This window comes from Cnephaeus nilssonii (assembly GCF_951640355.1).
Source record: "Cnephaeus nilssonii genome assembly, chromosome: 16".
Taxonomy (NCBI): domain Eukaryota; kingdom Metazoa; phylum Chordata; class Mammalia; order Chiroptera; family Vespertilionidae; genus Cnephaeus; species Cnephaeus nilssonii.
In genome coordinates this window covers 33,510,561-33,538,117 of record NC_137087.1, presented here as the reverse complement: position 1 = coordinate 33,538,117, position 27,557 = coordinate 33,510,561, and the positions used below count along the sequence as shown (strand labels likewise).

Here is a 27,557-nt window from a genome sequence, read left to right as displayed (position 1 = left end):
CCCAATAAATTCAATAAGAATTTTTATAAAACAGCAAGAAAAAAAAACCTTTTCAAATCTTAAGTATTTAATGATGCCCTCCAGATGGCCAGCACTGAACCAGGTGTATTGACATTATAAAAACTATTCAGCATGACTTGTTTGTTAACTAGGCTTGTCACATAGAACAGAGGAACACATACACACACACAAAACACACATCTTAAATTTTTAGGGAGCAACATAAAACAGCATGTAAGGAAGTTCTAAATTTTGCAGGTTAGGTTAGCCCTTCATAGTTTTGTTTTGTTTTCCTCTTGTAGCACAAATCATGACGGTCCCATGAGAAGTATTGAGATCTGTATCATAAATTTTGAGTTATTATAATTCCAGTTACTTCTCCCATTTTTGTCAAACCAAGAAAGCAAATTGTGAAGACACATAAACGAGAATGACTTTAGTATAGGTATAATAACCTATTTTAAATACCTTTATTTAAAATAAGTTATTTAAAAGCACCTTTCAGCTATTGTTAGCAACAAATTACTTGCACACCTGATCTTGTCACATTAATGTGTGGGTGAATAAGAAGTCTCACTTTCTCTTTAAGTGTGATAGGATGTCCTGAATGCCTCAAGATTAGTACAAATCAGAGGAGTTGGAGAATATATCGTTAGAAGGGTTGGATTTTAATGAGGTCTTGAAAGCATAGAGAGAATGCAGTTAAGTGGTGGGGTTCCCCTGTGCCTCTATTTTGCAGTAGAGGCACAGGGGAACCTAGTTCCCAGGCAATAGAATGACCAGAACAAGAGGTGACCCAGAAGCAGAAATATCCTCTCAGCTTCCTCGAGTCATTATAAAGCCATGGGAGGGTTACCTCAAAGACGCTCTTTTGACAAAGCAATGAATTTTAGACAAAGACCAATACTATGGGGAAGACACAGCTGCAGTCTTCTCTATCTATTCTGCTAAAGAAACAAGATACATAATGAAATCTAAAATGTTAATTCAAATATTTTAAATTCTCAAGTGAGTCTGAGAGTCTGAGGAATGACATTTTTACATAAAGCCTGCTGAGCCGTGAGAATCATTTGGGAAACTTTCTCCTGCTTCCACAATGTCTCAAAATATTTACAATATCACGAACAAGATTATTACATGTTTTTTGAAGTTATCTCTGTAAATCATCACTTGAACTTTTAAAATGTGCTGTATCTCATATCTCAATGTCTTAGATAGAATTTCTGGAGAATATAAGAAAAGATCTTAAAAGTAGCAACTATTTAACTAACAAGATGACAGAGTTTTGGCAATTTTTTATTACTTAAGATTATGAAGCTCAGGTACTCTGAGTCTATGGCCCATAGATTTTTATCACCAGTGTGCTACTTTCCAATGCTGCCTTTGGGTATTACTAGTCAGTCCAACAATTCCGCTACTTATTGCTTTAAACCCAGCTTGGGGACATATATAAGATAGAAACTATGATTTGCCATGTGAAATAGAGTATTGCTGGCATAATCACCTAGGCTATATCAACATGGTAAAAATGTATCGTGAAAAATACTGAATTTATAAAATATAACATGGATCTCATTGTTGGCACTTTTCTGGGTTGCAGTGGTTATTTTAAACATTTCTATTTTTCAAATTATATACACACATATACACAAACATACACTGGCTAAATATTGATATACTAGAGACCTGGTGCATGGATTTGTGCACCGGTGGGGTCCCTTGGCTTGGCCTGCAGGAATCAGGCCAAAACCCACAGTCCAACATGCCCTGAGGGGTCCCGGATTGTGAGAGGACACAGGCCAGGTTGAGGGACCCCACCGGTGCATGAATCTGTGCACCGGGCCTCTAGTATGCATATAAGATCTTTGGTTAATCTCTTCCCACTCTTCCCCCTTCCCCCCTTCCCTCTGAGATTTATCAGTCTGTTTCATGTTTCCATGCCTGTGCATTGAATGTCTGTCCCCTGGTGGTCAGTGTGTGCCATAGCTACCGGTCAAACGGTCACTTAGGCTTTTATATATATAAATAGATACTATCCTTACACAGGGGAGATAAAGGCTAAGAGAGTTTGAATGACAGCAGACATCTGGGAACTTTTATGGGGAATAACACAAACATTGAGTTAGTTTTTCTTGTCTCATATATGTTCCTTCTCCTGTGCCACCTTTCTCTTTTTAAACTCCAGAAGAGAGTTTAAGATGTTAAAATATCTGTCAGCACAATTAAATTATACCAAGGAAGTCACAAACATATGAGAGGTGATCACTTTTCAACTCTGTGATAACTGGTAAAATAACCTTGTGAAAGCTTTTGAGTGTGTACATGCTTTTTCAGAGATCTCTGGTCCCCTGCAATGCTGCGATGTCTTCCAAGACCTTTTTCCTATTAAGGCAGCTCATTTTTCCTTTTTTTTTTTGTCAAGAAAATGTATGATTTGACCTCCTGGCCATTTGGAGAAAGGAAGTTAATGAACATCTACCATTTATTTAGATATAAAAAGCTTTATCCAAAAAAAAAAAAGACTTTAAAATAAGAACAACAATTCAATAATAATACAACTCTCCTAAATTGGTCATGTACAGTCGTGCCTTTACTTGGTTTAGGATGGTGGTTCCTTGTCTTCTCTGCTTCAGTCTGGTACACACACTCCCTTCCCCTCCCCCCACTTCACATGTCTTCAGACCCTTGCCATGCACCTTGGGAGCAAAAATCAGGGTCATGATGCACCATGTGTTTATCTCAAAGGTAGCACTAGACAGTCTTTGGAGGATCTGATTTGGAGTTAAGGCTGCCTAAGCAGCAGACCTCTGTTTTTGTAATCTGTTGAAAATTAGCCCATTTTACATAGGCAGTTTTTTGTTGTTGTGGTTGTTTTGCTTTGTTTTCTTTTTAGAAATATGAAAGGATAAAAGAAGAAATATCAATACCTTAGGACAAGCATGTCAAACTCAAAGATTAACATGGGCCAAATAAATAAGGTTTAAGTTTACGTGGGCCACAAAAAAAAACAAAAGCTTCAATTTTCCTAGAAACGTAGGTTTATTTTGATAGAGACATGCTGAATACAAAGGGCTGAAACAAATGAGTAATCATAAACATAAAATAATAGAACATTTTAATAAAAATTTTTCTTGAATATTAACTTACCAGATAATAACTGCACAAATTAATAAGTGTAACACAAACCTATTTTTCTTGTTCTCCAAAAGCGAAATATTTCCTATTGCACACACCAAACAAGTCAGTCCAAGACTAATGACGTGGCAACCGGCTGCTAAAATATTTGCTGCTAGTATTAGTGGAGAGAAATGGTGCGCCTGCATGTAAGGCACATAAGGGAAATGAATGCAACACAATTATTGTAATCAGTCATTAGCGAACATTGTAGTTCGTTATTAATAATTATGTATAACAGGATATTGTAAAAATTAAGTTATGAAATTTTTATCAAAGCATTTCTCAAATAAAGTTATATTGGCTGGGCCACAAAAATATTTGTTGTGGGCCACATGTGGCCCGCAGGCCGCGAGTTTGACACGCTTGTCCTGGGAAATATATATTGAGAAACTGAAGCAAAAGAGTCATGGTATATGTGGAGGCAGGAGCAGATAAGAAAAGGGTATAAAGCTAGAACCATATCTGTTCTGGGAGATGCAGTATGCCTTTCAGAGCTGGGCCATAGTTTGGAGTTGTGCTTTCCAGCAAAAGTACAAAGAGCTCATAAAATATAAAAAGACTGATTTCTCAAAAGAGCATGATTTACCCACATTGCTGGTATGGCCCTGAAACAGTCTGCCTACCATAGTTGTAGTGTTGTTCCTTTGTGTGACTAATTATGTGTACAGCTTCATGTTCTGGATGGCCATACTATTGTGACAGTTGAATTACTGAAAAACATCAGATGCTCAAATACTGGTATGTTCCGTTGGACTGATAAAGTATCTGAGCCAGCACAGCCAGGAAATGTTCACTAATGCCTGTCATTGCTGGAATTGCCACAGAGGTCTTCATGTAGATGATCTCATGCACTGTGGATAGTATAGTGCAGTGGTCAGTAAACTCATTAGTCAACAGAGCCAAATATCAACAGTACAACGATTGAAATTTTTTTTGAGAGCCAAATTTTTTAAACTTAAACTTCTTCTAATGCCACTTCTTCAAAATAGACTCACCCAGGCCGTGGTATTTTGTGGAAGAGCCACACTCAAGGGGCCAAAGAGCTGCATGTGGCTCAGGAGCCGCAGTTTGCCAACCACGGGTATAGTGCCATTTTTACAGATAAGCAGACTCAGGTTCAACCAGGTTAAGTGACTTGTCTAAAGATGTATAACTAGTTGGGTCCATAACTGAATGTGTTGAACTCCAATGCCCGTACTCTTTGATCATATAGGGAAATTGCCGATGGAAGGAAGAAATAACGCAGTAGGGGAAATATTTTGGAGAAGCAATTTCAAATTCTTCTTCAGAAATTTATTTAGAGCACATGGCACAGCACATAGCACCATAGTAAATGTACAAAAATATCAGCTGTTATGCTAACACTTTGTTACAACAATTTCTCTCCCTTGGCAGTGTAATGACAGCCTTTGCTGACATCTTACTAGGATTATAGGATTTGTAGATTAAAAAAAAATGATAGTGTATATTATGATGTTTTCCTATTCTTATTAAAATATCTTAGCAGAGATGCTGGTTATAAGTGTTGTAGCTATTCTATTGCTTTGACACTATGAGATTTTTAAATAGAGCCCAGGAAGTTCATTGCTGATAGATGGTCTCGTTGTGTATGTCTGTGGGAATGCTTTAATCCTGTCTAATTTTAGGCTTTCTCTAGCTATAAATAGTTTGTTCTTGAGATCAAGGTGAAATGCCTCCAGGCTGAGAAGTTTCCTGGAGACACTTGTGCAGTGTTATTTGAGAGTTCACTGTTTATATCCTCAGTTAAGTAGTTTGGACCTCTCTCTAGGTCCTTCTGTCATCTGACTCCTGCCCTCCTTTCTAGGCTGATAATTACATTACTCCCTGACTTTGACTGTAGTGCTTTAAAGACACAGAAATACTTGTAGTTTCTCTACTGTTTTTCAGTTGTCTGCTTTTGCTCGCAGAATTTTTCTCTCCTAATATGCCTACTCACTTCCAACCCGCTCCACTGTATCCCACCTCTTACCTTGCCTGGCTAACTCTATTCTTTAGGACTCAACCCAACCATAAGTTCTTCCAGGAAGGCAAGGCCTGAACTGCTCCAGCAAGGTGGCACCTGCCGCTCCCCTCTGTGCTGGCCATACCATTGCATATTTAATTTTAGTTATAATTACATTTTGTAATTGTATGGGTGCTCTGCACTTTACTTTTCCCCTGTCCTCTGCCTAGAAACACATTTGATGGATGAGAAAATTAAGGTCATAAGTAGTTTATTGTTGATAAATCTTTATTGTTGAAAGTATTACCTATGTCCCTTTTTTCCCCTATTGACCCCTTCTAGCCTCCCCCACCACCCTGCCCCAGGCCTTCACCACTTACTGACTGTATCTATGGGTTATGAATATATGCATATAAGTTTTTGGTTGATCTTGTCCCACCCACCCACCCAAACATTCCACCCTCTCACCCTCACCCCCCTCTCTCCCGCCTTCCCTCTGAGATTTGACAGTCTGTTCCATGCTTCTGTGTTTCTGGATCTATTTTGTTCATCAGTGTATTTTGTTCATTACATTCCACATATGAGTGAGATCGTATCATACTTGTCTTTCTCTGACTGGCTTATTTTGCTTAGCATAATACTCCCCAGGTCCCTCCATGCTGTCTCAAATGGTAAAAGATCTTTCTTTCTTTTTACTGCTGCATAGTATTCCATGGTATAAATGTACCACAGCTTTTTTATCCACTCCTCTACTGATGGACTCTTGGCTGTTTCCAGATCTTAGCTATTGTAAATTGCACCTCTATGAACATAGGGGTGCATGCATTCTTTCTGGTAGATGTTTCGGGTTTCTTTAAGATGATTTATGATACAGTAGAGTATGTGCCATTTCAACATATTTGGTGTTGGTGGTCCAAATACCTCTATGATTATCCATGTGTTTTTTTTATGCTCTGTGTGCTTGTGTGTGTGTGTGTGTGTGTGTGTGTGTGTGTGTGTGAGAGTGAGTGTGGGTGCTTCTTGGCTTTGGGAAAGGGGAGTTGATCGTCCTTCTGAGGCAGACTGTTTACATACCTAATGAAAATATTATGAATATTGACAAGTTACTTCTTCAGGCTCTTTTTGTCTTCTTACTGTACTCATAAGTTGTCTTCCATGTCTTGTATCTTCTCATATACTACTTGATGTTGCCAGAAGGATCTTCTTAACGCTTATGATCATGTCACCTGCTTACCCTTCAATAAATACTTAAAATGTACAAATGTCACAACTTAGTATTCTCTGTCTGCTACAGTATAGCCCCAGGCTACTTTCTTGCTAAAACTTCTATAGGCCCTCCACCCAAGTTGGTTCCAGTGGAGTTGAACTTCTCAATATACCCCCCTCATCTGTGCTATGTTCTCTATTTAGAACACACTTCTATAACTACAAAAATAAATTCTGTAAATATTTTCTTTTTATTACTGTTATTTTTTAATCCTCACCTCTGGATATGTTTTTATTGATTGAGAGAGAGAGAGAGAGAGAGAGAGAGAGAGAGAGAGAGAGAGAGAGAAAGAGAAACATCGGTGTGAAAGAGAAACATTAATCGTTTGCCTCCTATATGCACCCCAACTAAGGATGGAACCCACAACCTAGGTATGTGCCCTGACTGGGAATAGAACCCACAACCTTTTTGGTGTACAGAAACCATGCTTCAACCAACTGAGCCACCAGGCCTGGACAAATGTTGTAGATATTTTAAAACCCGGCAAAGTCTCCTTTTTTTTTTTTTTTTACACAGTCATTTGTAAGGTTTCTTTATTTTCCTTCCAGATCTATACATATATATTTAGTTTGTGGGATTTATAATTTTCTCCCCTTGTATCATAATTGTTTTTGTGTTTCTCACATAAATTCCTGGAGCTTTAATTCCACTCAATTGAAAGATGGAAGTAAGCATCTGTATCATATATGTAATAATGGTTCTTTTAGTTGTAACAAAGTTCAACTCACACTACTAAGACTCAGAAAGGGACCATCTTAGGTGGATAATGAGCTGCCTTATGGACCTAAAGTTCCTTGGACCCCTCAGAACAGCCAATAAATCCATTCAAAACAAGTAGGATTCTCTCTCTTATCTCAGCGCTTTCAGTGCACATCTTTCAACATTTCTTGCTGTAGACCTCTTTTCTCTGCCTCTTCTATCTATGTAGTGGCAATGGTTCAGCCAGGGCTCTCACGTTTTTACATGTTCTCAGGTACAAGTATCCTTGATTCCCAGTTTCCCTAAACAGAATCTGATTGGCCAGTTTGGTAAGAGCCAGTTAGCTATGACTACTTAACTTCAAGCATCTATGTCTAATCAGTTATGAGCATGAGAGCCTAGAGGCAAAGAAAAGGGTTATTAAAGGTTCACCTGGGTGGGCTTGAAGTAAAGGACATGATTAGAGAATTGTGATTGTGGTACAATGAGATGACATTCTAAAAATGGATCTGTTGTTGTGAGGATCAAGTATGATCATTTGTGATCACAGTATCATGAATAACCTATAGTCAGACTACCTAGATTTGAATCATTGCCTTTGCCACTCAGCTTTACAGCATTGGGCAAACTGCTTAATCTCTATTTACCTCAGTTTCTTCATCTGTCAAACTGGGAAAGTATAATGGTAACTAAATTGTTGTGAAGAAAGAGTAAGTTTGAAAGTATAAATTCCTATTATAGATATTGACATATGGTGATCACAATAAATATTACTTATTTTTAAATGTTATTTTCATAGTCACAAATCTGTCATTAGCATAAAATAAAGGATTTTTTTGTCCGACCTCTAATACTTTATTAAACTATAAATTTCTTGAGAGTAAGGACTATATATCACTCTAACATGGCTTCTTATACATTTTAGACACAGTAATTGGATAGATAGATGGATAGAAGGGATGAAGAAAAGAAGTAGAAAGAGGACAGGAGGGAGAGAAGGAAAAATAAACCATTCAAACACACTTTAGGAAAGAAAGATTTGGCTTATTCATAAAGATTATCAACCCACCATCACGGGCAGATAAAAAATAATGCAACGTGCATCTGATGCAATGATATGACTGTATCAGCTCCATTAATTGAAATACTAGACAGCTCTATCTGGTTGCAAGATAAGATACATTTTTCAATTTTGAGATTAAGTATGAATATAGTAACTGGTGGTTGCGAGTATAGCGCTGTAGACACACATAATTACAACCACTAGCTACGTTAATTAAGATTATTAAAAGTTTCATGAAGACATTATTTAATGAACAGGTTATTAGCTTTGTGATCTTTAAAAATCTATCAAATGAGATGGTTTTATTAAACCAATTATGTTTACTGAGCATTTTCTTTTGAGCTATTTTCCATGTAAAGTCTATGAACATTATTGTCGAATCACTGAGTAATTACCTTCAGTGTAGATTTCACTTCTGTTACTGCCAAGAAAACATCAATTAAGCACTTGCACCCGATGAGCCCTTGAGAGATAGTTGCAGAAAAGCCCAAGAATGGAAGGGCGTGGCAGAGCAGTATCTATAATAATAAAAAAGTGTAATATGCTAATTAGACCGGAAGTCTTTCTGGACGACCTTCCAGATGAAGCTGAGGCTGCGAGGGAATCTTGGTCCTCGGTGCCTGCTGGAGGCCAGAGGGAAGCCTGGGTCCTGGCTGCCAGAGGGAAGCTGGTGCCGGCAGCCGGGGGAAGGAAGGCCTACTCTTGCATGAATTTCATGCATCAGGTCTCTAGTTTTTTATATAACTGTGCTTATAGTGGGGTGAGTGTGAGTTCATGTGTATCTTGTTACCCTGTTAGGATGGTCAAGGCAAATAAGCCTGCAGAAATACACTCCTTGACCACAGCCTTTAAACTGGCAAGAATAGAAACTTCCAAGGTCAGAAAGATGGCACGATGAGTGGCAGGTACATGGACATAGGGAGCAGGTAAATAATTTAAAATCCAGCTGTGTTTCTTTTTAATGGTATGATTGCCCCAGGCATATCCTCAAATCTCTCCAAGGTTTATTTCCTTCATCGGTTTAGGTAGAGGCAAACTTTGTCTGTAAAGAGACAGAGAATAAATATTCTAGGCTTTGAAGATCACATATGGTCTCTGTCACATATTCTTTTTGTTGTTGCTTCTTTTATTTTTAACTCTTTAACAGTGTAAAAACCATTCATACCTTGAGGACTGTACCAAAACAAGCTGCTGGCTAGTCCAGGCACATAGTTTTCTGAAATCACATCCTTATGTTATTCCGAGATTTCACTTTTAAGCAGCAAATACCTGGAAATGAGAAGTACTCAATAATTGTAGGTTCTCCCAAGTATCAATGAAGCTAAAATGTTGGTAGCTTCAAAAATAGCTACAGCTGTTTTTAAAATGACCCTATTCTGTTATCATTTGAACCTCAGGATTCTCAGCTATAAATTCAAGGTAACAATTCAGGCCTATTGCTGCCTGCCTGCCTAGTGTTCCTACTGCAGTAGGTGCTCAATTGAAGATTGTTCACTAATACTAGTCGTACGGGCAATACCAGCACCTCAGCATTCATAGAGAAGTGGCTGTTAGTGGAGTGTGGTAGGTAAAATACAGAGTTCTGCAGGACCCAGAATACAAAGGACAATTAAAGAATAGTTTTGCAAACATCCCATATCTGTCAGTCAGTTACTGCCATGTACACTGAAATATGGGTATATTGAGTAGAGGGAATAATGAGAGCAAATGGCTGGTATGATTTAGGGAATACTTTTTGGTACTACCATTGTTATCACTAACTTTATCTAAATATTTTTCTTCTTACAATTATCCAGGGAGGACTTAACGTTTTGGTTTATTTGTATTTTTTTTTTCCCTAGCAATTCACTTTAGTCTCTAACAGCCAAAAAGAAAACAACATAATAAATCCTACACAACTGGGAGTACATTGGACATGCTTTCCTCCTGCTCATCCTATTTTTTATATAGGCTTAATGCGGTAAAACAATCTGTTGAATTTTTAAAGGTATTTGTATAGTCGATATGTAGCCATTTATAATTTCTCCAGTCCCAACCCTGCTAGCCTCATTTCTCTCTCCTCTTTTTACTCCCAGGGTCTCAGCCATTTTGAATTACCTGCTGTTCCCTGTACACCAGATTATCTCATGCTTTCTCACAGTCTGTTCCTGGTGATAGAACCACCTCACTTTTTCTGTTGCTAAATCTCTATATGCATATTAGTTCTTCTCGGAGGCATCACTTCTTCCCACAGCTTTTCATGATTTTCTCCACCATCAATCCACGTCCCTCCATCACTCATCATACAGTCAAGTTTGGGGCATTTCCATGTGATTATGTGTCACTTTGTTCACACCTCCAACAAATTCTGATACTACTACATTATATATTACTAGAGGCCCATTGCATGAGATTCGTGCACAGGTAGGGTCCCTAGGCCTGGCCAGAGATCAGGGCCCATCTGTGGGGTGACCGGCAAGGCAATCAGGGGGCCCCCACTGGCACCTCCCTTGGCGGTCCTGACACCGCCCGCTCACCAGCCCCGCCCAGGAGGCCCCACCCTCCGATTGCCCCACTGCTGCCAGTCACCTCCTGCCCAGTAGTGCCACCCACTCACCAAATAGCCCTGCCCCCCTCTGCTGCCACCGGTCACCTCCCTCTGCGGTGGTCAATGCACGTCATAGCGACTGGTTGTTCCACATGTCATTCTGCTATTCAGTCGATTTGTATATCAGGCTTTTATTATATAGGTTAACTGTCAATTACCTGTCTTACCTGCTAGATTGTAATGTCTTGGAGGGCAAGTATTTTGTTCTTTACCCCTTTTTTATATCCAGCACCTACGATAATCACCTGCCTCAGAGTCTATATTCAGAAACTTTACTTAGGGTTGCCAGATAAAATACAAGGCATTGGTTGAGTTTGAATTTCAGATAAATAATGAATAGTTATTTTTTACTATAAGTACGCATATTATTACATGAGGGCACACTTAAATTTAAAAAGTCTTTATTGTTTATCTGAAATTCAAATTAAAATAGGTGCCCTGTATTTTTATTTGCTAAATCTGACAACCCCTCTTTATTGTATATCTGAATGAATGAATGTCATTCTTTCTGAATTATAACATAAAACCATTTTAATCAATTTTTGTAGTTTTCAGATTAAAGAACAAACCACAGTAGAAAATTTTGTCAGTGTTATTTGAAATCCTTGATTGCATTTGAAGCATGTTTTTACATTAACAACAGAGGAGCTTTTTACAAAGAAATGACTATTAATCCTTGATGATCTTTCTAGATTAATAGTGGCATGAAAGTAATGATGTCTAATCAGTAGGTAAATAAGAATGAATAGAATCTATTGGGGTTAGACATTGCATAATAGTAATAATGAAATTATGTCATTATTGTCTAATGTTTGCTGAGTGATTTCAGTAGTCAGGCACTGATCTAGGTGTTTTTTATATATTTAGTTAGTTATTCTTTATGAAATTGTCCCTACTAAATATTATTATTTTCCCAACTTCTTCCCCAAGAAAATTGACAAGCAAAGATCTTACTCAAGATCACACAGTCAATTAATGTCACATCTGGTATTTGAACCTGTATGAAGTAACTCTTACTTACTCTGCAAAGATTTAACATGACTTAATATATGTGGTTAATGTACCTCATGTGGTTAAATTATGAAAACTTTTAAAGATAAAATTTGTTTTTCAATGACTAGCAGAAATGCTAAACTATATTTTCAAAGAAATGTTAAATATAAAATATTAATGATTAGATACACGTGGATATCTATATAAAATGTGTGTGTAGATACACATGCAAATGGTAGCTTAACATCTTACGAGATCTAAAGTGCCACCCTAAAGAGTGTTAACTTAAAAAGCAGATGCCCCTTCTGAAAAAATACCTTCCTTAGTTTGTCATCTAGTTCTCATGATTGCTGGCAGTAAAAGTGGGGCAAAAGTCAGTGCTGTAAGTGACACTGACCAATACTGTGCCAAACGTTTTTACTTGTTCCACCTGCTAAGCGGGTATCTCTTCAGGGTATTCAGAATAGGCCAGTGTAAGTTAGCTCTAGCCCTGCTAGCTGGGGATTGCTTTGCGGTGAGAGTTGACAGGTGGCCCAGGCACGGACAGTGGCTAACCATGCAGTCAACACAGAGGAGACCTTCTAGGAGAGTTAAAGACCTCACCAGCCTCTACCCACAAATTGCTTGTAAGAGTCAATTTCTATTATTTCATATATGTACTTTAAAAAATATTTATTTTATAACAGGTATTCAAATATATAATATTAAATTCAAAAGTCTCCTCTGACTTTCAATTACACATCCACTTCCCTGAGTATAGTTACTTTTTCTAATGCATCCCAAAGTAATCCATGCATTTTGATATATTCTTATTTGTTTGTTTGTATTTAACGTAAATGAAAGCATACACTCATGGTTATGCACCATGGTCTGTTCACTTAAGTTATCCTGGAAATTATATACACATAGGTTTTCTTTCATTATTTTAATATAATTTTAACAATTACCTTGCATTTATTATATATATATATATATATATATATATATATATATATATAATCCTATAGAGATGGATATTTACATTTTTCAACTTTGTTATTACATGTTTTTAAGTTTGTATATGTAGTAATATTCTTTTAATGTCCTTATTTTCCAACAGTGTGAAATGCATGCAGGGTATATAGTTGAAAGACATTTTTCTTAAATAATGCTGAATTGTTAGGCAGAGATGAATTGTCTACAAAGGCTGTACTAGGTAATATTTTCACTTTTCTCATTGTGAGTTGAGACATATTTTCATTTCTTCCTTATCTATGAACTGTCTGTTTATAGTCTTTGCTCATTTTTTGTGAGGTGTTGTTGTTTTATTTTTATTGACTTGAAGAAACTCTTTACATATTAAATAAATTAGCTTTCAAATATTTAGTATGAAAATTGTATAATATTTTAAAATCATTATGCTATGTATAATTTAAATTGCAGTGGCTGAGCAGTTAGTGCATGTCTAATACACCAAAATTCTTGGTAAAATTTGATTGATATATTAAGTACAATACTTCATTTGCCTTTTCTAACATCAACTGTAAGAGTTTATATTATTTGCAGTAACTAGGCTGTAGCAATTTTTATTCACATTGGCCTTATATACCCATAGCCATGACTTTCTTTCTTTACCAATTAATTTTTTTTCTGTTTACCTTTAATTCAAATTTATCTTCAGTTTGGACAAAGTTGTAGCATATTAGTTGAAGTGAATTCTGAAATCACCAAAACCTTTTGTTTATTCAATTAATGCAAAATAGGAAATATTTGATGAGCAAGTAACAAAAATAAGAGATCTTTTACAGTTTACCTCAATTTAAAATTCTGGATATTTCTCTTCCCTAAATAAGCCCAATTAAAAATCTCAGTGTTAAATTTTAATGATCAAAATATGCTTTTATAGACTTTTTTACATTGTTCTGGACCTCTGCTTATAAGAATATATTATTTCAAATGAACATTTCTGATTTCCATGTGAAAATTTATTGGTCACAGATAAAAATATGAATATGAAAATCTATGCCATGATATGCCACTTACATATTCATCACAATTATCGGCTTATAAGATCCTTTTCTTTTTAAAGAAATATGATTGGATTCAATATAAAATTGTCTCAGGAGCATTGAAAGCCTTAATAGTTAAAACTTTTAAAAAGTGTCCATATTGGTAAAATTCTATTAAAGAGGAGAATAGAATAGTGATGTCAATCTTCATTTCACATGTGAAAAATGAAACAGAGACTGGGGCATTTACTCAAGATCTCATGCAAAGTTGGCAAGAGAACAAGAAATAGAAGCTACTCTCCTGACATGTGGCCTAGAAATCTTGACAAGAAAGAACACCCTCCTGGCTTGAAGACACTTTAGTTAACCTTTGAAGTATGTGACCACGCAACTTAACATTGATTTCATTATGCATCATGGAGATTCACTAGTACATCACCAGCCATCATTCCAATGTGCTTCCTTTTCCTCTACTTTAAAGGCAGGAGAAAATGAAGGCTTACTATTTAGCTCTGTGAAGAGCAGAAGAAACAAATAAAAAGGAAAAGATCAATGCATTATATTATACTTTGAAGTCCTCATGACCCATGGGACAACTGTAAAATAATTTATCTATTAATATCTTCTCTTAAAATTCAGACTTTTCTGGCCAATTGCATTACAGAATTCCATGAAGACTCTCTGAAAAGTAAAACAAACCACTGATTTATCTTAATGCAGACTATTTTATGAAGTATGGATTCGAGAAGGGGAAACATAGAATTAAGAGGAAAGTGAATGTTTGATTTAAATAAACAAAATGAATATGTATTATGTTGTACACCAGGTTTGATTGTTTAATTTTTTTTTCTCTTAAAATATCACAAAATCACTTAGAAAAAGACTAGAAGGGCGCCTAAAAAAACAATGCCATTATAATATTTAAATATCTATTTCCAAATAACTAATAAAGTAACAGAATAAATGGGAAAAACAAGCTTTTTCTTCTCTCCATAAAATACACTCTGGGGAGACATTATTTAAACTTGTTAGACTTTGCCAAAGAGTTTAATAAGTGAAGCTAGAGAACAGAGTAAATACCATTTGTATGCTGGTAACAAAAACAAAACTAGGATTCAGAATTTCGTCAGTGCTTATTTCTTACCCTAGTTATAATGGAATATAGAGATAATGATCTTTAATGAGCAAAATCCATGAGTCACATCAACAGTCAGAAGAAGAAATGCATTAAAATATGAAATATGGAAGCAGTATGCATAACTCTTAAATCGCTGCTAAGCTAGGGTCCCAAAGGGAGAACATCAGAAAAGAAATAGCAATATGCATCATGTTGCAATTGCTTTTTCTCCCCTTTCACTTTTACTAATTCCATGTATTAGGTTGTACCAAATGAAATTGCCAATAAATTGTCATTTTTAACCTGAAATAAAAAAGGACGCTTTATTTGGTTCAACCTAATGAATGCCTATGTTTATTGTCATTGAAGCATGCCATAGAATGCAAAGTTTATATGTCACATAAAAAATTCATCATGCCATCCACTCGGGAGGGGTATATGAAAAAAAGAAGTGAAAACTGAATTCTTCCAAATTACTCTTTTTTTACGTACTGTGATCTTCCATGGGTATAGATCCAAGATGATTTGCATTCGCTCAAGAAGTGAATTGATACTGTAAATGGAAATATTCACCTATGCTACCAAGAAGAATAAACTTTGGAGTTACTTTATGGATGACACATAACCATTCTGCTCAAAGCATTCTCTTTAAGGTCATGTCATGAGTCCCTATTACTGATGGGAAACCAGAGATTGCCTTGGGTGGACTCTAGAAAGTAGATCTGAACTAAATTCAATTCTGTGTTAATCATGAGTTGATATATAATATTTTTGATAATACATCAATTTTTATGCACTTGCTTTTTCATTACTCCTATATTCTACATTAGAGGATTCTAAAGGGCAGAGATCATATTTTCTGTTTATACATGTTTTTAATATGCAAATGGATTTATAGTAACATTTATTTTAATAGGTGAAAAGGCCATCAGTGTGCTAATATTATTAATCTAAAATGGTTTTCTTGATACTTTATTTCATTATGGCATACAAATTGTTTCCCCTGAATTGAGCTTAAGCTTTTCAACTGATTTTTAAGATTTTATTTAATATGGTAAAGAAAAAATAGCTCACTTAGGCAATCTTTAAATACATATATATATATGTATATATATATATATATATTTGTATATATACAATCTTTAAATACACATGTATATTTGTATAGTCTACAGGCACTGAATGATGTGGTCCTGTCTTTCTTTGTGGCTTGTCCTGGTCCCTGACTTTTTTTCGAATCTTCAGGGCAATTGCATATGCTATACTTGTTTCCTAAAAAAATACATTTTCAGACCCATCTTGCTAACCCAACTAACTTATCTTTTGGAGCTTAGCTTTTAATGTCCTCAAAAAAATTGTCTGGCCTCTGAATTGCCACGTGAAATGCTCCCTAATATATCTCTGATTGCATGATGTTAGATATTTTTAGTTATACATTTGCATACTAATTTAACATCTGTCTCCACTAGACCTCAGGGTTCAGGTATTCAGAATATAATAGCCTTCAGTAAACATGTTGTAAAATGATTATTGACTTATTATTATTGTATTCATGATACATGTGGTTACTTAAGAATAATAAAGTGAAGGAGATTCACCAAGATATTAACCTTAGTTATCTCTTGGTGTATGGTATTACAGTATTTTTCTATTTCTCTCTTTCTCTTAATCTTTTTTAACTATTTTTCTGTAATTATATGTAGACATTTTTATGGGAATTTTTGTTTTTTAAAAATGCTATTGATAGACAACAGAATAAAAAAAAGAACAAACACAAAAAATTTAAAAGAGAAAAATGTATTAGAAAAAATAGAAAGTTTGCATATATGAACATATGAATTAGAATAGAGGGTCCTTGGAGGAGCCATCTGCATGTGCACGGGCATGGAGATAACAGCTGGTATATTTTAAAGAAATAGTTGTTTGTCACAAGTGTAGTAGAGACTGGTCTGTGAAAGTCCACATAGAGCCTAGAAAGGTGATAAGCCAGGTAGTGGAGGACCTCAAACTCTAAATGAAAGTGTAGGAACTTTTCTTTCTTGAATGTACCTTTTGAAAGCTCTCATGAAGAGTTGGCATGACTAGATTTACATTTGAAAATGTGAGAGTGAAATATGGATTAGGAAAGGAAGGGAGTGGAGGCAGTGAGGTCAGCTATAAGGGCTTAGTAGCATTTCAGGGTACAGATGGTGACAGCCCAGAGTAGAACAATGGCTATGGAAATGCAAAGGAAGGATGGATAGAAGAGAAAAGACAAAGGACCAGTATGATCAAACACATGCACTGATGGAGAGAGAACAGTAAAAAATAGATCTAATCTTTGGAGGCTAGGTAAATGCAAGAATGATGATGTCATTTACCAGGATAAGGGTACCCAAGGAAAAGAGTGGTTTTGAGGCTAAGAGAAAATTAGATAGGTTTGAGTTAAAGGTTGCAATGGAACTTCCAGACAGGGATGTCCAGTAGGAGAGAGGTAAATGTTAAGAAATTAAGACTTTAAAGTCATTAATATAATTCTAATAGCTGATGCCATAGGATTATGGTGAGATTTCCTTAATAAGAGAAATCAGAGCAATAAAAAAGAAGGCAGAAAAATTTTTTTTGGAGAAACACCTAGTTTTCAGTGAACTAGGGAAGAAGACTTAAGAAAATAAATTGAGAAAGTGGTGTTGGAAAACAATTGGGAGACTGATATTATCATAGAGACTTAGGGAAGAAGGTTTTATGAGAGAAAGAGTATTCAAGAGAGTAACATGCTTCCTGGATATTAGAGGACCCTAAAGTGATTATGATGATGATGATAACAGTGGTGATGATAATACGCTGTCATTTATTGGTTGCTTACTCTGTGCCAAGCTTAATTAGAAGACATGTATTATTTGCATGTCTTAATTCATTTTGCATTTAGTATGTGTGTTCTATTAGAATATGGGAGGTGTAAGTCATGTTGGAATAACTTCATGACTAAATAGAAAGTAGATCAGTGAATGGCCTGATACAACTTATTCTTCAAAAACACTTACCTGCTCTGGGAATAAAATTTCAAATAGCACAGTTGAATTTTGCCATAAACTCTACAATTCTAGTTCATAATTAATTCAAAGTATAATTTCACTTTAAGTGGCCCTTTGATCCTGGTCATATCCTATTAATTTTAAATATCCTACTTGTTGTAGTAAGATTGCCCTTGATTTTGAGTTGAAAAGGTTTTATTTTGTCCTATGTGATCCAGACTTAACTGTGGACATTGAGCTGTTGCATTTGATTGAGAATGAAGGGCCCTGATTCATGGATGGCTGTAAATTCATAGGCAGTTGGAGCAGTGTCAGTTTCCAAGAAGGCTGGCACCAAGGGAATGCTAGGACTTTGTTGATGGCAGTCACGTTACTCTAGAGTCCAGAGGGAGAGCCCTTACTCAGACAGAGCCTTTGCTTGAACTACATCCTACTTTGGCCTCGTGCACTCTGTGTTCCCCTGAGATAGAAATCAACTCTTCGGTTCTCACCAGCCATAAGACACAAGAGAATTACTTCAGAACAAGAAGAGTCCATGTTAAAGCCTTGATATGGATTATTCAGATACTGACAGTGATTCCACTTTGGGATACAGCGATGATGAAGATTCCAGTGATGAAGTTCAAAGAATATCAGAGTCAGTGCACAGAAAACTGTTATTTGAAAATATTTTTGGATATTTTTCATGCTCTATGATTTCACTGAAAGCAATTTCTAACGCTTCCAAAAAATGCTTAAAAGAAGAATAGTACTAAACTGCATAGCTTTGACAGTAATTAATCATTAATCAATAGCAACTTTGTAAAATATCTGTTAATCTGCCAAAAAGTAGCTACTTCTGCAATAATACATGTTATTAATTGTCATGCTAAAATCAACTAATACTCGTAGAGAAATGCATGGATCTGAAACTTTATTTTTAAAGAAGATGAACATGGTAAGCCTGGACTGTTATATAGATGTGTGTATATTTATTTGCTATAAAGAAGTGTGCTGAGTGTTCAAAGGCAATATGTGTTTGGTGAAAGTTTTTAAGTATATTGTACGTATAACTCTAGATATACAATTCTCTCATGGCCAATTTTTTTCAAAATCTCATATATTCATCTATTATAAATTATTAAATACCTTAATCTACCAAAAACTAAAATGGAAAGAAACCTCAGTTTTTAAAAATAACACCATCTCCCTTTTTTCTTCTCTTTTCCCATGTCTAAATCTAATTACATGAAACCCTGTTAACTTAGGTTCGCTAACACAGAAGTTCTGTGAGAAACCAGAACAGCTATGTGTGAACAAAGATAAGTTTTATAACAACATGGAGCTATTAAGACCTCTTCATTATATGAGTATGCAATATTTTATATCTGAATCCAAATGATATTTGCTTTTGATATGCTCCTTTGACCTACAAAGGAAATAAGCATACACAGTAAGTCACAGTATTGTCAGCTTATGTGAGTAATATTTTCTAATTATAAATTTCTACTGTCTCTCATAAAATATGGAATTTATATATGTCATTACTAGGTAAGACATTAAATGGTATTTTACAGGAGCAGCTCTCTGAGTACACAGGTATGACATTTTAGACAATTGCATAGACTGTCATAGTGGCATTAAGTACCTTAATAGACAATGACAATGTAATGGCCACATGAGTTAGGCATTGAATGAACTTGGCCTTGAATAATTTGTGATTTTTATGTAGCATTATTATAAAGTAATATAACAGGGCTAGGACATAGCTATGGAGATAAATTCTAATAGTTTGGGAATCGAAATGCTTTACTGAATTAGCTTTGCAATTGGGCACTCATAAACATACTAATGCTGTTTTTATTAACAATTACATATATTTTTACAATGATGGACAGAGACATTATGACTACTTACTACTCAGAAGTTGTTTTGCATTAAAATTAAGTCAGAACTGTTGTGTAAATAAATTGGACAGCAGTGTATCAACAGTGGACTGTTTTGGAAAGAACATGGACTTTGGAGCCAGCCAGATCTTTTTTCAAATTCCAAGGCTACAACTCATTAGCTATGTCTGACTTTGGGTGTGTTACCTAACCTTTATACCCCTGTGTAAATCTGGGATAAAATATCCACCTCTGTTAGATGCATTAAATGATGTTTGTGTAAGATTTCATATATATACTAGATGCTCATTAATTGGCAAATATTATAATCTCTTGTTTAATATGTTGTTTTCCTACATTATACATCTCTTCTGTTTTGGTATATGTCACTTTACAAGGTACTAAGCCTGATTGTAGGCTGTCACTTACAGATTTTCTTAAAATAAAATATTTTCAATTTCTGTTGACTGTGTCACTCTTCTGATCTTTGATTTTCCCCCATCTACACTTAAAAAATCTATTCACTTATTGTTGCAAGAAAACTAAATTCATGTTTAAAATATATGCAATTTATGCCAGATAATATGAAATTTTAAAATATTGAATATTTATAAGGAAATCATTTTTTAAAATTTATATGCACAGAAAATATTATTTAAAAAGAAGCATTATCTTGTATATTTCATACTTTGAAAGACTGTGAGCAGTTTCTAAATTGCCAAGATAGAAATATGTTTTAGGGAAAGTGAGATTTAATATGATGTTCTGTATAAAGCTATGATGTGGTTGTTTGTGTGGGTGTGTTTAACAATGACAGCAATTTGTAATAATTTATACTGAATTGAGCAACCTCCTTAGAAATAAGCCATTCACACAATTTATAGAAGACCTGATGGGCATCACTGACATTTTCTACTTATGTCCACTTCTTCAAATTCCCACTCAGAAAGTGATAATGGAATTGAAAATATGTTGTCTACTTCTATGGAGCAAAAAGAAAATGCACACTTCGTTCTTGGGGAGGAATGTTTCGTAAAACACATCGCCCTATAAGGACATACATGACAGCACTGTGACAAGAGCTAGGAATAATAAACAACAGAACACATTGCTTCCTATGTGCCAGGCACTGTGATAAACAAATCTTCGATGATCTCATTTAATATGACACAGTGAGTAGGCATTCTTACCATCCCCATTTTTACAGATGAGAAACCTGAGCCTTTCACACAACTTGCAGCTGGTCTTGCAAAACCACTACAGTGGGATTCCAGAGCCTGTGTAGTGGGCCTGGGACTGTGGTGCCTGTGCCATCCTGTACTACACATTTCCTAAGCACCTCCTGTGTGTCAGCCGTTTAGGGTAAAATGGAGAGCAAAACTAGCCATGGAACCTGCCCTCATGTGGTTTAGTAGGAGGAACATAGTGTCATTAAACCAGTAAATGTATAATTGCAGTGATAGGTGGTTGGACAAAGAGGTATGCAGAGCCATGAGAATGAAAAAAAAAACACAGCGAACATGTTCTCGTTAATTCACATGGTTCTCCTGAGGAAGGGGCACATAGGCCGAGATTAAAGGATAAGCAGGGGTGAAGTAGGCAAGGAGTTGGAGACAAGATTCCTAGGCTTAGGGAAGGCACGTTAAAGGAGATGAAGTGTTCAGAGATGGAAAGGAGGACAGTTTGGCTGGAAAGAGGAGAATGTGAGGGAGGCACTGGGAGGAGGATGCTGGGAGTTGCGGAGACGATAATGAAAATTTTAGAATCACAAGAGAACTTAGGATGGTAGGTGGGTTAAAAATGACAATAATCAATACCTTTTTTGTTTCCTAAGTAATGACCAGTGAGAAACAAATGGGAAAGGATGCCACTCACGAGAAACTAATGATATGAAACACCTAAGAATACTGTTTTTGAAATGTCAGCTCTAAGTGAAAAAGATTAAGAAATATTATTTAAAGACAGAAAACTAGATCTGAACAAGTGGAGAGTCATGCCATATGTTCTTGTATGGAAATTATTAGAATCAGAATCCGTTTTTTCTGAAATCAATATATAAATGTAATACAACTCTAGCAGAGTCCAAGAGTGGGTTTCTTTAGGAGAGGAAATTTATTTTAAAGTCTATATAAAATGTGAATGTTTAAGAATATCATCAAGATATTTCTGAAAAAGAATTTCAGTAAGGGGAAACTTGCTGTACCAAATTCTAAATGCAGAATAGTTACTGTAAAGCAACAATGATCTTAATAGCATGATGTATTATTAACAATGAAAGAAAAAAGATCAGTGGGAAAAATACAGAGTTCAGAATTATATGTGATAACTTGGTATATTTAAAAAAATGAATATCCACTGAAAATATCTTTATTTTTAAGACTTAACGTCTCTATCCTGTAGAAACATATGATGTTTTAATTATGCTTTTTGGAATGTGTTAACACTATATTATTTCCTATGTACATATCTCTGTAATGTATTTCAAACTCATATTCATCATTAATTATATTAACTTAGAAATATTACCTTTCTAGGAAAGAGAGTACGTTTTCAAGTATAACTTACGTTTTTATGTCAGTGGTACCATTAAATTTTTAGTAGCTCAAAATGACATGTGAATGCTAATTTACCAAATCCACCTTTGACCACTGGATCAGACAGAAATATCAGGGCAGGTTTTTTAAAGGTTTAAGAGGTTGACAGATATCCCTACAGTGACAAATTACAAGCTTCTAAAGAGAGAGTATATACAAATTTCTGTCACTGTGATAAAGATTTGTCAAATACTCTTAATGAACCATAAGCTCTGTCACAGATGAGTAACTATGTACTAGAAGTTGCCAAAAGTTGAGCCACATAAAGGCAGGGTCTTTAAAGTAAGGAAATAATTGAAACAGATCAATTGTTCTCAAGGTTAGAATGATAAATTCATGCACGCTATGAATTAGATTCTCAGTCTCCAGAAATATACCTTCAGGTCCTTTAAAAAATTTCATCTGCCCATGTTTATTACTGTCTCTATCATTGACCAATTAATTTAGTAATTCCCCAGAGAGCATAGGGAATGATAATATAAAATTGTTTCATTTCTGTGAGTGAAACTTTACGTTTGAAGATTGTAACTGCTGAATTGTAACTGTAAAATTTGTGTGCTGCATGACAAGAACAAGGTGGTTCCTCAGAACAAAGAAATTTGAAAGATGAACAAAGCTTAAACCTGGAAGTGGATAAATCATAAAAGTATACATAATTTACTATGTTTCCTGAATGAATCGCAAGGAACACTTTCGTTCAGTAGTAAAGGTTATTTTACTTCAGTGTCTCTCTCTTTTTTATACAGGGAGGATGTGAGAACAGCAAACGTAATTGCTGCAGAAGCCGTGACCTGCCTTGTGATCGACAGAGAGTAAGTACATTCTTTGTTATGCATATTGCACACTCATATCAGTGGCATACATGAGTTTCTGGAATTAGACATCATTTTATGGAGCTATTAATATTTGTTTCATATATTTTCATTTTAAAATGACTTCTATACTTGATTGTCATTTCCTATTATTCTTGAAAGTAGCTAACTCTGCTGTTCTAGCTTTGTGGTCTTCACCAAGGTACTGAAGCACTGTGAACTTCCCCTCAGCTCTTTTATAAACTGGGGATAATGCAACGTGATAGCCATATTATGAGGATTAATGGGAACACGCAAGGAAGCCATGTGTCCCAATGTGTTTTAGTCAGGAGGCACTCAAGCGATGCCAGATATTTGTGTAAATTTTTAGAAGAAGGATAATAACTATAATAATAATATATTATTATTCTAATCAAATGTTATATTATTATTATCAGGAAATGGACTATTCCTTGAGCATATTTTAGTTATCTCGTCTTTTCTTCCATTCCCTGACTCCTGTAATAGAAGCATTTTAGGAAGACAGTTTTGAAGAAAGCATCTTCTAGCCATAGGCATATATTTAGGACCCTTGAAAGTTTGTTCCGTGATACCTAGCCCTGCTCCTTCCCTCCATTCTGACTTGCTGTTCTCATGACCTGAATGCTTCATAGGTTAAACTACAGATGTCAGATTGCTGACTCTCCAAGTGCCAGGCCCAAGGAGAAGTACTGCAAACCATTCATTTTAGTGGAAGTGGACTAGGCTGTGAGTGTCAGGGTGAAAGGAAACTGAGGGGGCAGATGTGATCAGCTCAGAATGCCGGAGTTGAGTTCAGGGGGTCTGAGTAATGAGAGATCCCACCTGATTCACAAATCTCACATTTGGAAGCCCCTCTGAGTTGGATCGCTAGAACCAGAGCAGTGGCACAGGTGCCAAATGATAGTTGTATCCATAAATATCTCTGAAGTAGATATGCTTTGTCAGGTTCCCAGAAACAACCATTACCCATTCATTCATTCTTTCACTCAGCCAACATTTTACTGAGGATTTACTATACACAAGGCATTGTGAGGGACCATGGAAGGAATCAAATGAGTAGCACAGGTCCTGGTTTGGGGGTTAGCTTCTAATATACACAAATAATCATCATGCAGAGCAGAATACAGAAGGGTCCGGGTACATATTTATGGGCTTCTGGGTAGGAGAGTGACTACTTCTGAAGGTAATCAGGGAAGTCTTCATGAAAGAAATTATATCATTGGGTGGATCTGGAAATACTGGCCAGGCGATATAAATAAAGTGAACAGCAGAAGCAATGCTCACAAGGGAACTATGAGCTATTTAAACTGTCAAGAGTGAGGCTGTGTAAAGGTAGTTGGAGGAGATATTATGACAAATAAGTTCATAGACATATTGGGGCTGGTTCATCAAGAACACTGAGTATTGAGATGAGAGTAACTCTGACAATTTTATGCAGCAAAATAATGCCACTCGAACACTGTTTGGTAGGCTAATCTGCGAAGGTTGCATAAGATAAATAGAGGGAGAGACTAAGGGCTGAATATTTGGTGAGAAGTCTATCAATCCAAGTGATGATCATAAGATATTTTGAAAAAGAGGAAAGTATAGCCATAGAAGTTTAATAACGTGATAGGTTTCATGGTAAATGGTAAATCACAGATTAACCTAATCACAAGGAATCAAATTGAATGAGATTTTGTGGGTCATCTAGTCTAGCTCCTTCATTTTAACTGAGGGCCTGAGAGATGCAGGAGTACCAAGTAGCATCACACACATACTTTTGTCTCATTGTAATTTTCTCTTTTCTCAAACCTAGTCATATATGGAGCGTGCACAATGGAAAATGCCCGGGCTTTGGCAAATAAAGCTCAATATTTGAATCTTGACTGCAACATTTTATGACAATAGGGGCAAGTTACTTAAACTCTAAGTCTCAGTTTCCCCATCTGAAAAAGTAAGATGCTATTACCTAAATTATAAAATTGTTTTGAAGATCAATTTAACATACATATAGTTCCATAGGCAGCACAACTTGTGTAGTAAGCACTCAATAAATGTCTACTTCCTCTTCTTATAAAAGGCATAGACATTTATTGATTTATAGGTTTTCTTTGTAATCAGCATAAGTTTGTCTTATGGATCTAGATAGAGAGGACACCTTGAGTGAGATCTAGCTTAAACAAAAAAATAGAGAAGACAGCTTGAGGCCAGGACTCAAGAAATGCGTTTCTGTACTCTTAGGAGAGAGTGTGGGCTTCCCACCAAGTATTGGATTTACAGCTTAATAAAAAAATCAAACTGGAACTGAAGGATCCTGTCAAAAGCCTGGGGCTAGTACCTAATTTATGGCCAATTAGAGGGGCACCAGGGCTTCATCCCGTGCAAACAGATGGCAGAACTGTCAACAAGAGCAAATTTACAAGTGGGGTACCAGGTTAAATAAGCACATGACTTATCATTCCAGAGGGAGAGTAAAAGAATTAATTACTTGTAACTAATCATGCATGTCAGAAATTGTTTTCCATGCTCACTGACAAACTAGAAAATGATAAACAGATACGTGCTTTCCTTAAAAAGCATTCTCTGAGAATTGGTTTCTTGCAACCTAATCATTATCTTAGTAACGATCTGCAGTGATTCCAAAATTCGTGGAAGTATATTTAAAAAGAATATTAGTCTAACAAAACAAAATGGAGCCAGGGGCATGGAAGCATGCGACAGACTGAGGATTCTCAGAGGGAAGGAGGGGAGGGGGATAGAAAAGATCATCATAAGCAATGCTCATAAGGGAACTATGAGCTATTTAAACTGTTGAGAGTGAGGCAGTATAAAGGTAGTTGGAGGACTTACATGCATATATGCATAACCCATGGACACAATAGTGGGATGAAGGCCTGGGGAGAGAACAGGATTGGGGTGGAGGGGGTCAATGGGAAAAAAAGAGGGACAGCTGTAATACTTATGACAATAAAGATACATTTACAAAAAGAAGACAACCTCTTGAAATAAAGACATTCTGAAGTGGAAAAATAAGAATATTAGTCTAAAAGAACAATCTATTTCTATTAATACATGTTTTTGAATATATATAAATAACTAGGTGTCTTTAGCAACTCTTGCTTTAGAATCCATGAAAAGAAATAAACATAAGAGTAAGTGGCATTGTTGTGTTTCAGACTGTTATGGAATATTTACTTCTTCTTTGGCATGGAAAGGTGTTGATGAAGCTAGATGTTCAATAAGATAATTTATTTTTGACATTGAGATCATTGTGAAAAACGGTAATATAAGTACTAGTGAATATTGAAAGTTATATATTTCTTCCTAGGAAATCAAGTTCTAAGTTAGTCTTGTAACTCTGTTGCAGACTTACTGTGTAACCTTCAAGATATAGGCACACAGGTTCATGCTGGTTGATACATAGTAGTTTGAACTTCATGTGTGTGCTTTCCACCTGCTGCCCTGGTTATATGACTCCCCCACCCAGGAATATGCAGGTCTCCTTGATCCAACCACTAAAAGGTGGCATCTGACAAACACCAGGCCCAGTTTCCCATTCTTACTGGTCAGAACCTATGCCATACTGGCTATTAATTATTGTGACTATCACCCCAGTAATGTCAGCTTAAATGACATTTTATCACCATTGATTTCAAACTTTTATTTTGCCAAACCCATTGTTTACATGGAATGAATTAGAAAGTACACAGAAACTTCTCTGGCTCCCTGGGTGTAAGCTCTTTAGAGAGCCCAAGGGTCTTCCTATTCTCCCCCACCCCCAAATCCTTCCAGGTGGTTCCTAGGAGTTGGTAAGGTAATTTACAAACCACATATAACTTACCCTCTCATTGATGACACATGATATTTAGTCACACTTTGGAGCCAGTTGTGACACTGATACCAAGAACTGGCCTAGAGGAAGCGCAGTGTGCTTGGCATAAAAATGACGAGATTACGAGCGAATGTCAAGTGTCAGATTACAGGACATTACAAATAACCAATTCCATTGACTTTTGGTAACCTGTTTGCTGCTCTATTTTTTATGGGTCTTGGGACCAGCAGTAGACATACGGATTGCCTCCTAATCGTTAGCCTAGTGGCAAAAATCTTGCTACTTGTATTATTTTTAGAATCTTGTTACTTTTAAAAATTAATGGCATGAATATGACTATTACACATGAGGCAATTATAGCTCTAGGAGGTTAAAAATTTGAACCACACTCACTTAGGCTCCCCTGATCTATAGAGATACTTCAACTTCTAAAATGGCTATTCGTATTAAAATTGGAATCAAAATGTCAGAAGAGATGGAAACATGGAGAAAATAGTATTTATCCAATTTCTCTCAGTGAGAGTGCTATCGGTGTTTCTGCTAAGCAACTTGATGAGGGGTGGGGTGAGGCTCATCGAGCCAC

General features: G+C 35.9%; 1 protein-coding gene across 2 annotated transcripts in view; it reads left to right on the top strand.

Annotated features, from left to right (window-relative positions):
- Positions 1-27,557, top strand: part of PRKG1 (protein kinase cGMP-dependent 1) — a 1,114,160-nt gene that overhangs the window by 952,066 nt on the left and 134,537 nt on the right. For both annotated transcript variants that reach the window (XM_079792952.1, XM_079792951.1), the window contains exon 8: positions 23,074-23,139. In XM_079792952.1, coding sequence (XP_079649078.1) covers positions 23,074-23,139 — 66 coding nt within the window. The remainder of the gene's footprint in view (positions 1-23,073; positions 23,140-27,557) is intronic.